Source organism: Mytilus trossulus, chromosome 4 (assembly GCF_036588685.1).
Source record: "Mytilus trossulus isolate FHL-02 chromosome 4, PNRI_Mtr1.1.1.hap1, whole genome shotgun sequence".
Lineage (NCBI taxonomy): Eukaryota > Metazoa > Mollusca > Bivalvia > Mytilida > Mytilidae > Mytilus > Mytilus trossulus.
The window spans coordinates 55,653,981-55,666,440 of NC_086376.1; the positions used below are offsets into that span (position 1 = coordinate 55,653,981).

The 12,460-nt window shown below is 30.2% G+C and overlaps 1 protein-coding gene across 4 annotated transcripts in view; it reads left to right on the plus strand.

Annotated features, from left to right (window-relative positions):
- LOC134715564 (leucine zipper putative tumor suppressor 2 homolog) overlaps positions 1 to 12,460 on the plus strand; it is a 456,927-nt gene that overhangs the window by 73,492 nt on the left and 370,975 nt on the right. For 3 of the 4 annotated variants that reach the window (XM_063577832.1, XM_063577834.1, XM_063577831.1), the window contains one exon: positions 9,433 to 9,518. In XM_063577832.1, the coding sequence (XP_063433902.1) occupies positions 9,496 to 9,518 (23 nt within the window). In that variant the 5' untranslated portion in view covers positions 9,433 to 9,495. Of the gene's footprint in view, positions 1 to 5,630; positions 5,724 to 9,432; positions 9,519 to 12,460 lie in introns of those variants that run through there. The other variant, XM_063577833.1, reaches the window with a different exon arrangement.

Below are 12,460 nucleotides of genomic sequence, written 5' to 3' on the forward strand. Positions count from 1 at the left end.
TTTTTGGTTTAAAATTAAACCTTATTCATGAGTTATACAGCCTAGTCATATGAGTGCTATTGAATTCAATTAAATGAAGAAAATATGTGAAACCAGTTTACTAAATGATATGTTCATTTTTAGAATAACCTCAAGCCAAAAACATATTTTTAAACAGTAAGTGCTTCTTGTGTTTATCAAATCACTGGCAGAAATTATATCAGGCAACACTTGTACTCTTATGTTGATTGAGCCAAAGTGTACTTTACAGTTAAACCTATTTTTGCTTAAAATCTGGTAAATCTTATTTATGATGTCACTTTACAGTAAAAAATAATTGTGTTTATAACAAGTCAGGCTAATATTCATATTTTCTGAAAAACTTTTCGAAAAATTATGATCTGACAGTTATGATACCAAGCAAAGCTTTTTGGGTGAATTTACAGGGCCAAATAAGTCCTAAAATGTACCTTGTCATTAAAGAGGAGTGAGTGTTTACCACTAAAATGTTTTTATAGCACCCTTTGTTATAACTCATACAAAAGTACATTATCTGTAAATACTTATTTTCTATTGTTTTAACATGTTTTAAGAGATAACCTTTAAATTTATTTATATTTACTGTCACAGAAATGTATTTCCCAAAGTTTAAATGTACCGGTATCCTATTGCGTCCTAGTATAGACTTGTATTTTGAACACTATAAATACAGAAGTTTGGGTGAATGGTTTGATAATAATGTCCAGCAGCAAATATCACAGGCTTATGTTGTATCATCATACCATTCCATGTTTTGTACTAACTAGACTTATAATCTAACAAGGTAACAGAATGCAAATGTTTTTGACCTACCCAAGTCAACCAATCTTCATTCCTACTCTTTAAGGTCAGAGGCGGATTTAGAGTGGGCAGGAGGCCCAGGGACCCCTTTTTTGGGAAAATTTGGTTGATTAAATAGGGAATCACTGATGCATGACTGAAACAGACCACATCTTAGGCAGTCAGTGGGCTCCGGGGCTCCCACTTATGAAAAATTCTGAATTCGTCACTAAATTGCAATCTATATAATCTACCAAATTTGTCCTCGTTTTGATATAGATTAGACCGTTGGTTTTCCTGTTTTTAAATGGTTTTACACTAGTCAGTTTTAGGGCCCTTCATAGCTTGATGTTCCGTGTGAGCCAGTTAAGGCTTTGTGTTGAAAGCTGTACTTTGACCTATAATGGTTTACTTTTACAAATTGTGACTTAAATAAAGAGTTGTCCATTGGCACTCATACCAAATACCCTCATACCACATCTTCTTATATTCATTTATATTATTTTGAATGTCAAGTTGCAGTAGTAAATCAAGGATTTGATTGCTTTTACATTGAAATTTTTGATTTAAAATGGTTATATATTACAGGGTCAAATACAGATAAGTCGTATTCCTCAAATAATAACATAAAAAAAATATTTTATAAATTCATCAGATCACTTTTGTAATTGCCAGAAGGACACTTACACTAATTATTAATCAATTCAGTTGACACAAAATGTATGAGGATATTTAGTAAAAAAATGGAACAATGTCACTGCATTTATTAAGTGGTAATTGTTTTTAAAAAAAAAGTGCCACAAAAATTGCTATCTACCACAGTTGACATAGATATGTCAATATATACTTTGAACGTGAAATTAACAACCAATTATCAAATAATTATTCTCAACACATGTTATCTTATTAAATTTGACTTTTATTTGATAGAATTATAAATCCATTTACATTCATTAATATTTATAGCCTTATAATTACACATTTAAATCTCAACCTAACTCCAGGAGAGCTGCTAATCGGGTGTCAAGCATTGCTCAATCTCTTCTCATCTATGGCGTGTACATTGGTATTACTTCTCGTAATTGATAAAGTTTTGATAATATTCAATTTTTGAAATGTTCAAAGTCTTGTTTAGAATCATCTGTTTGGCCCTGCTCTGTGAAGTGGTTGCCAAATTTGACCATAAAGGCACCAGACTGTGAAATGTGGTGAAAGTTCTATTTAAAAATGCACAAAGGAACTGTTTGTTTTGTAAACATTCGTCTCATATCTTAAAAACCTAATGTAATTGATAATTAATTCATCACACACTTTAAAAATCTTTTAAACGTCAGGACCATTTGTTGAATTTGAAAGTTATACCAGGGACTATTATGAGACTATTGTAGTCCCGAAGTACACCTGCATGTACTGGAATAATTTGGTAACTGAATACTGGTAAATCTCATCTTTTACATGTGTCCAGGTTTGTGGTTGAACATTTACATAGTTAGTGAAGATAGATCATTATCAGAGCTTTTGAATATTATCATATGTATCAGAGCCGTGAGCAAATATCAGGAGTATTTTATTAAGTGCACTTAATCCACAAAAATATTGTAATAATCAGCTGTGAGGTTTGGCAAACCATAGTGGCCTGGATGGTGGCCGTTCACAAACATGTGTAACTTTTGCCTCATTCTGTATAGTGCGAATCTGTAACTTTTTTTTACATTTAATCATTTCCAGGCCTTTCACAGCTTGTGGCATGGGTTTTGCTCATTGTTGAAGGCTGTACAGTCACTTATATATTTGCTATAGTTTCTACTTCATTTGGTCTCTGGTGGAGAGTTGTCTTGTTTGCAATCATAACACAGCTCTGAACAATGCTGTGTGTGAATATGTATGTATTAAGTTAGTCCTCACAGCTTTTAGAGATAATATAGTGCCTACCATTTCAAATTACATTGTACTTGAATATCTACCACAGTTTCCATATAACGTTTTCATTACCTTTCACGATTTTTACTTTTTACGTAGTTTGATAAGGAAAATATGTTTAGCAGTTCTAAAACAATGATGTCTTTATCAATAGTACAAATCTGGTGATTTTTGTTATGTGTCTCAATGAAGCAATTAATTAACGTAATTATGAATTTCCTCATCTGTTTACTAAAAACTAAATAAATTTCTTTCGATAAATGTTTTCATGGTAATTCTGAAATCAATGATTTTCTCCATTAGATTCTTTCCTGACTTTTTTCATGCCCAACATCTTTTATAATTTTTTTTTTAAGGTCACCATCTGTTAGTCTATAAAACTGGATTTAGTGATTGCAACTTGAAAAACAATTTGTTATCATTAAATCTGTAGATTTATTTGTTTATTCATACAATAAAAAAAAAGTGCAACACAAGTAAGAAAATGTGTATGTTAAGACAAAGAAAAAATTAGGTTTAATATTTGGAGACCAACAATATTGTTTCAATATTATTATCATCATACTGCATTAGGACTTTCGTGTTTAAATATTGATCGAATTTTTTTGTGACACATTTTTAAAAGCAGTATCAATTAATAGTACCAGATTTCAACCATAAACTTTTCATATATTTTTACATTTGCATATAAACTAAAGAAGATGTGATGAGGATTATAGTGCCACTACTTTATCTTACAAATATTGAATTTACAAAACATTACTTGATTTTATCATCACAATATGTGGTAACATGTAGAAGACACCACTGATTCAGATATGAACTTTAAATTGATCAAAATTTTGTTTTAGAATCAGCCTTCATCTCACAAATAGGACTTGAAAATTTGCAAATTGTCCTGTTTTGATATCTTCTTGTGAAATAGCCTTACCCCCAAAAACACAGCTCTGAACAATGCTGTGTGTGAATATATATATTAAGTTAGTCCTCACAGCTTTTAGAGATAATATAGTGCCAGACTATATATATACCATATTAATGTACTGACTTAGATATTAGAAGAATAATTAGGATACATTTTTCTTTTTTTTCAAATTACATTGTACAACATCTACCATAGTTTCCATATAATATATTTATTACCTTTCACGATTTTTACTTTTTATGAAGTTTGATAATGAAAATATGTTAAGCAGTTCTAAAACAATGATGTCTTTATCAATAGTACAAATCTGGTGGTTTTTGTTATGATTTGTATTTCAATGAAGCAATTAGTTAACTTAATTATCAATTTCCTTATAAAATTGATCAAAATTTTGTTTTAGAATCAGCCTTCATTTCACAAATATAAGACTTGAAAATTTGCCAATTGTCATGTTTTGATATCTTCTTGTGAAATAGCTTTACCCCCAAAAAGCACATGTTTTGGTATAAGGTGTAGTTGAACAAACTTTTGGGGAATTGTCTTTTTAAATATGTTTTTAGGTTAAAAAAAAGTTTTGAAAGCTGTATATTATATCCCGGTGTGTTATGTTGAATCATGGTTGAATATATGAATTATAACCTTTTTTTTACAATGTCCTCATAAAATTGGAATTGAATACACAAAGTGGCCAGATTGTTTATTCATTTGGCAAGAAAATAAACTAATTTTAGTTATTAGCTAGACAAAAAGGAGGCTTTGTTTGGAACATAACCTCCTTGCTTGAAGGAATATATGAAGTTGCTTAAAATGCAATGAATTTGTTATTTTCTAATATTTTTTTTATGATGAAGTACCGTCTTTATCAATGTGTCCAAAAATTTATGAATATTAAAAGTGTAATTTGAGAGCAAATTAAATTTAAATTGGCATCTAAAACACCTGATGAATTGTTCTGTAAAGAACAAATTGAAATAATTGAGAAAAGTCAAAAGCGCTTATGTGGCAGTTTAAAAAATTCTGGTGCATGTAATAAATCAACATAATTACTATGAGATACCTTATCTGTAATAGGAAATAAATGGGCGCTAGATATTTATCATTTTTGTCATCATCCCTTTGGCTTTATTAAATTTGAAAAAATCTTCCATTTATCTGATATATTGTGAAGAAAATGATTTGTTTTGACAAGGTTTTATATCATATGACCAAATCAACCCCAGGTGATAATTTTAAACTTTATTCACCCGCCGATAACGGTGTGTGTTGTTATGACATTTTCTGCTCAAGTTGATAGGTATTTCCCTTCTAGCCTTTCTCAGGTTTCTGTAATTCTTTAAAATCATAAGATTATTGCAATACTTGGTAAAAGAGGAAGAATTTAAAATCTTGTTTCCAATATAGACCAGTGTACAATGTAATAATGTAGAATCGGTAGAAAATAGCTAACCTACTCTAGGCTTTTTTTATTCCTATGTCAATGTACCATTTTTTTGTAAAGACACTAATAGACCTGCATATTAGACCATCCCTTAAACCAAGGAATTATATATTAAATTTGTTATAGCTCTGAGGGTTACAGATTGATCTCAATGACAAGCATGAGGCTGATCGAGTGCGTTTCCACCCCTGTAAATACAAAATTCCTTTTAAAATATATATACAATTCCTTGCTTAAACACAGAAAATGAAAACTATTTTTTTCACAAAACTAGAAAGGGAAACCTTTCTTGATAAATCTGGTAATGGTATAATGTGTGTCTTATAAATAATAAAAAGGGTTAGTACTGTTTTACACTTTTTAATTGGTAAAGACAGGTTGATGTAGGGACAGGGTTTTTAAAAATAGCCCAACTCCAGCCCTTCCAGGCTTATCAGGTCTGAGGAGCTCCAGATATGATCAGTATTGTTTAAATATTACATAGGATATTTGTAACCACTGATCTAACATTGTTGTGTTAGTCCCCCTCCCCTTTCCTTTGTTCATCCTGGATCTGCTTAATAATATTGTCTTCTGTGATCTTCTATAGCACAACAGATATTGAATTTAGTGTGACTATCTTCCCATGTCTATGGAGTGCAAGTAAATATGTATTCCATAAAATTTAATGGATCTATAGTGATTTTATTTTCCATTGTTTGTCCTGCAAACACAAATACACCCAGACCGAGTTACTGCCACCGAATCTCAATCAATGTACTTGGAAATTTTTTAAATAATAAAGCGTTTAGATTTATGTTGCCTAAGAAGCAGATAATGACTTCCATTATCAGGACATAGAAGCTCAAAAAGTTATGTATACAGCATCTCATCTTTGATATATTCCCACATATATATAAAATCAAGTTATACAAATCCTTGCCCAGATATACACAAGTACAATTAAAAAAAATATGGTAATTATAATCCCAATTGCTTTTATTCTAAATCCTGGTAAAACAAATTGGAACATACAGAAACTTACATTGTCAAACAATGCCATTTTCCATTAAACTACAGACATAACTTTTGGGTCCTTGGTGGCCTTTGCATGGTCTCGGTTAAGTTCATTTACTGAATTGCAATTCTATCAAAACTGAGATTGTGAGTTGGAAGCTGAGCATATTGCAGATTTGTTCGATGCCAATCTTAATTGATATAAATCACTATTTTTTTTGGCCTACGGTCATGGTTCTCGCTGGGCACTCTGGCTTCCTCCACCAATTAAAACTGGACTCCACTAAATAGTGCAAGCAGACATTAATTTTGAAAGATGTAAAATAGAGAGGTGAAAGATACCACAGTGACATCCAAAGTGAAAAATGAACAGACAATGCCAATTTTTTTGTCCATAAAAGAAAAGACAAACAGAAAAACAACTGTTCACAAACCACCACATAGAAAAATGAAGACTGCAACAGGAACCCAACCAAAAACTGAGGGGATTCATTTTCTCAAAGTTGTATGAGGGTGGTAATGGGGGTACCACCATGACGAATAACCATAAAAATTCTTGCCAAATGAGGTAAATTTTTGGTGCATAACGATAAAATGTATACTTTCTTTTAGACGATAAAAAAAATCAAATGATTTTGACGACTCACCTTAAAAAAAATCTGAAATAGTGGTAACATTTATTATTTGAGACCTCTGACAAATCACAATAAAATTTTAATCAAAAATGACCGTTTGATGCCTGACAGTAAAGGACATTACCAGTATACTATATACCCTCTTGTATAGTACATCATTGAAATCAAATTTTCTTTCTTTATAGGAGACAGCACTTAGTACATTTATCCTTAGAAAAATTAAAAGTTTGTAAAATTAAAACACTTGCTTTATCATGTTTTTGCAAGCCATTTTAACACTGCTTGTATTCTTACATGACAAAGAATTTTTTGTGCATAAAATGATTTAAAAATAAGGTTACTAATTAAATGTGATTTAAATGATATATTGATGCAATAAAAGTCAGATGTAAAATACATTGTCATTGTGCAGTAGTGGATTTGTCATAAAGTGGTGTCAGAGTGCCAGTTAAAGTGGTCTGGAACTTATTTTCCAAAATTGTTATTGTAATTGATACTGTACTGCATCCTGGTCAGTTAATGGAAGTGGCCTTTAAATCAGCCATCATTAAGGTTACAATAATTGTAAAGCAATCACTTTCATATTCAGTCCTTAGGACATTTTTCAGATTGTTAATTTCATACTGCTTTATAAGTTAATTCATGTCCATTTAAGTAGACTTAAGTCTTAGTTGATCATGTGTCTAAGCCATAATCATGTCCCTAGACAGAAGCCAGTAACTTTCTGAACTTTTTATCGCCATAAAGATATGCAATTTAGATATATTATCATTTAATGTTTTTCACCTGGTAGCTATTGATATAAATTGATGAGCCTATTCAATGTGTGAAATTGTTTGTGTCCAGATCTGTATCTAAATTTTAAATTTAGTTGACTGACCATTTGTTATAAATGGTTATAGTGAGATAAATATCAAACTTTCAGGTGAGCAGCCAATATCTATAGGGTCACTGACATCCCAGTGAGCATTTTACATTATTGTTCATCTTTTTTTCAGAAAAAAAATGACTTAAAACATGGTCATGAATGAGAAATTAAAAGAGTAGACAGTAAAAAAAACCACATTGTCATCTTTTTAACTGATCTGTGACCTGGAGACCTAACAAGATGGCTGCCATTATTGCAATAAATCAGATTTAGATATTTTTTGATAGAGACATGATGTTGTTACAATGTAAAATTAAACATAAAATCTTTAATATAAAACATAAATTCTACAGCTTACAGTCGACTGAAACTTAAACTTTATGTGCATGTAAAGGGATATACATGTATCGGTTAGAGTTATGCCCCTTCATAACTAAGAAAATTGTGTCCCTTTCTCTCTTCCTCTCTGTCTAGTATCCTATTTTTAAGTTTTTTTGTCTTGTTATGCCAAACCTACTGTAGGTGTATTATGTTTTTGAGTCTGTGTGTCCATTCGTTGATCCATTGGTCCATCGAAAATAAGTACACATGTTCCCTATGATATGATCTTTCAATTTATAATGCCAAATTAGAATTTTGACCCCAATTTCACAGTCCACTGAACTTTGGACACATACTTGTTCCAAGCTGCTATTCTTCAATCAGCTGTTCATAAAAATTTGAATATGCCTATAAAAGATAGAATTGAACTAATAAGAAATTAGAATGTTCTTAGCTTTTCAACACAACTTACCGTAAGTGAGGAAAATATTTGTATTACAATAAAACGAAACAAGACATATCAAATTAGAATTTCAAACAATGTTTTACTGCGGTAAAAAAATAATTCATTTTGTCATCCAAGTGAATTATACTGCCTCAGTGGTCTCCCTTTAGAATGATTGCCTCAAGTATAGATTATAAGTTTAAAGTAAGCACTAATCAATCAAGCAAATTTAGACATAATTGCTTTCCTTTCCGAGTTAACCCATTTCCTAGTACGATAAATAGTCTTGTGAGAATTTCTAAAACTGCAGTTTGCACGGTTAGCCATTAGTCCGATGCCCAAGACTAGTAAAATTTCATTCGGACTAGAAAGTTTTTGCAAAACTTTGTTTAGACCAATAAGAAAAATGTCAGAATATTGGTCTTCGGACTAGTAGTTAAAAAAGATTTTGGTGCTGACTGAAACTGGCTGTTCAACCTTGAAATATTTCAATATATTTACAGCCAAATCTTATACAAGCTGTTTATAATTATTTTATATGAAATGTTTCAAGATACACATTAAAGTATGTGTTTTACATACCTGTAAACGGACCCCAATTTTGCAGGTCTTACTAGCTGAAATTTTTAAAAGAGCTCACACAAGATTTCAATTGAAATTAAGGTGTTTTATAGCTGACTATGAAGTATGGGGTTACCTCATTATTGAAGGCTATATGATGACCATACCCGTAGCCAGAGGGGTTCAGGGATGTGTCCGAACTCCCTCCCTTGGAAACATATAAGCACTGTTAAAGTCAACATTCTGTTGGAATTGTGACTGTTAAAGTCAAGTTCGTGAGTCCAAATACCCCCACCCCCCCCCTTGGAAATTCCTGGCTACGGGCCTGATGACTTTATATCACTTCATTTGAGCTCTGGTGGATAGTTGTCTGATTGTCATTCATACCACATCTCATTACTTTTAATTCTGATAATTAATTATTCCTAAAATATCTTTAAAATCAAGACCTTATACCAACACCTTGAAAAAAATCTCACCCCAAATTTTATTATACATATTATTTTTGTATTCTTTATTTTCCAGAAAAAACAAACTTTGACAGATTAGAATGAAAGAGATTAAGAAATTGGACACAGAAGAAAAAAGATGTTACCAATGACTAGAAATAGGTACTTTGTGATTTACTTTACATATTTTTGTAATCCCCTGATGCAATTTATTTGTCAGAAATTGTCAAAATATAAATATAAATCAAACTAAAAATTTTCATTGACGTGGACTTAGTTTTTTTTAAGATCAGAGACTAGAATACCATGAATTGTTTTTAAACCAGATGGTATTCAACATAGTTTTATATCATAGCTTTGCCAATGTCAATCCAAACTATATTTAGTTTAGCCTGCTTCAGATATCCTTATTCACTTTTTCTAACTAAAAAAATATGAAGATATGGTATGGTTGCCAATGAGACAACTCAACCAGAGATCAAATTATTAAGATATTAAAACAACTATAAGTCACTATATGGCCTTCATCAACGAGTAAAACCCATACCGCAAAATAAGATATAAAAGCCCCTGAAATAACAAATGCAAAACAATTCAAATGAGAAAACCAACTTGTTTTTGATTTGTGTACAAAACAATAAAAGTAAAATAGATATACTAATCTGTGAGCAACAAACTACTATATGATTTGTCTATATGATTATATTAAAGATTCCGAGTTTGACATATTGTTGACTATTTACATTCAGGGTTTTTCTTTAGTCACGAAAAATAAATCACTTGTAAAATTCTTTGCTTATAATACATGACAGGTCAACAATATTTTACTACATGAATTGGTTGTAAGGAGTATGTGTCCATTTGTCATATATGTCATATGACCTTCACCTCATTTTCACACTCAGGTTAAGTGTATAGGATTAGATCTTTTTCTTAGTAACTATGCATATAAGTCACCAACTTTTGCCAAAGAATGAAGGTTGATGATGAGGAAAGATTTATCTTGCTACCATATGGCCTTGACCTCATTTTCAAGCTCCAGTTGCATGTACAGATCAAATAATGAATAAAACAAAAAAGAAAAGAAAAAAGGGGTTCCAATCCCTTGGATCTGCCAATGAGTATTCAGTTTTAGGTTTTTGAATTATTTATGTAATATGATAATTATACAAAGGTAAATATAATAGTTTATTTTGCTATGTGCTTTACCAATTGGCAACATCAGACATACAATACTGAATATTATTATCATTAATGAGTTCACATTCATTAAAACATTATATGATTCATTTCATGTTATCGTGTTGGAAGTGTAAATGCACTGACAAAACAGATATGTGTATTGTGCAACCAAATTTGATATCAACAAAGAAAAAAAAACATGGTTCTTGTCTCTTTTTTAAAGTAATTTTATATATGTCTTTTTAATTTTCTACAACCAAGAAAATATTTGCCTATAAGAAAATAGAGGAAATTGCATGTCATCATTAAAACTTTTGATGTAGGAAGATGCTTTTATTAAAATCATAGTATCATATTTTACATTGCATTGTCCTGCAAGAAGAGAGAAAAGAATTTTAATATAAAAAAAATTTGATCTTTTGATAGCTATTTATCAAGGATGGTATTTAAAATCTATAATTACAATAATGATATACTATACCTTGAACCATTTACTAAATCACTTTGATCATTGACTTGGATTGTATAATATCAGGGCTTATCACGGATATTAATCTTGATGCAAAAAAGTTATATATTTTTTTATTTCAATAAAAAGAAATTCTGTTTGTCAATAGTGTAAGAAGAGAAATTGCCCTTTGGATTTAAGCCTGGCTAGACTACAAAGTTTTTGTCAATATCATTTGCATTTAACACATTCATTATTGAGTTGGTGTTTACCGAAGCATTAGTTTGGCTTTCAGACTTTTATTTCCCCCTAAGCATCACACCCGCAATAAACTGTATTGTAATCCGAAAATGACAACTGCACTTTTGACGTGATTTCTTGATTACAAAAGCGGGTTTAAGTCCGTATTAAATACTTTAGATGGATAAGGCAATTGTTTGGTCAAGCTATTCACTCTTTTCAGAGAGTTTTAGATCGTAGAATACAATTGATACAATACTGAAGAGAAAACGGTACTTTTTAAAGTGAAAATTAAAGTGTTGTTTTCTAAATGAAAGAACTGCAGGTTGCTGTCAATCTGTTTCCTACGGACATTTGGTCTTTTCAGTTGTAAATTTGACACCTGTATGGAAATTATTTATGAAATAATCGTACAACTCAAAGTACGGATCCGAACTAGCAAATAAATATTAGGTTTAAAACATTTGAGTTGTTTCTTTTATGTATTTTGATTTATATTTAAATATTTATGATTTGTAACAATAAAGTGATGTTATTGAAATAGATTATGAACTTGTTTATGAAACATTAACTTAAAATGGATGTGATAAAAAGATTCAAATATGGAAATATTAAAATTATAACTTTTTAAATGCATCATTAAAATATTATCTCTTGACTTATTAGTAACATAAAACTCTTTTACATTTTATGATAGAGAATTTTAAATCAGATTAAGATATATCAAGATTTAACAAAAATTTGCTATTGCATGAACAAAAATGTCTTTTAAATCTCTGACACTCTAATTCATTACAATTATAGATCTACATTCAACTATGCTCTTTTAAGGATAATTTTACAATAATTTTTATAGATAATTTTATTTAGTTGCTTTTATCAACGGCAAATTGAATTGAATTGTAACAACTTCGAATTTTTATTTGTTCTAGAAATATAACAAATCTATTAAATACTTCAGTACATTATTATAGTATTATTTGGACTCTTGTCAACAAAAACATGAAAATTGGTATCAAATTTTTAAAAGACTTGTTTACTTTGGAATATTATAAATATTTAATTTTTGAATATTGAACAAATGAAAATATTTAAGTATTGATTAAATCTCCACCAGGGGTTATAAGGTGTCATACTTGTGGTAACAGTGTAGGAAGGTTTTTAAAACAATACAGAGATAAGTTATACTGGAAATTCCACTTATTATTTAATGATTGTATCATCACAGTTTTAA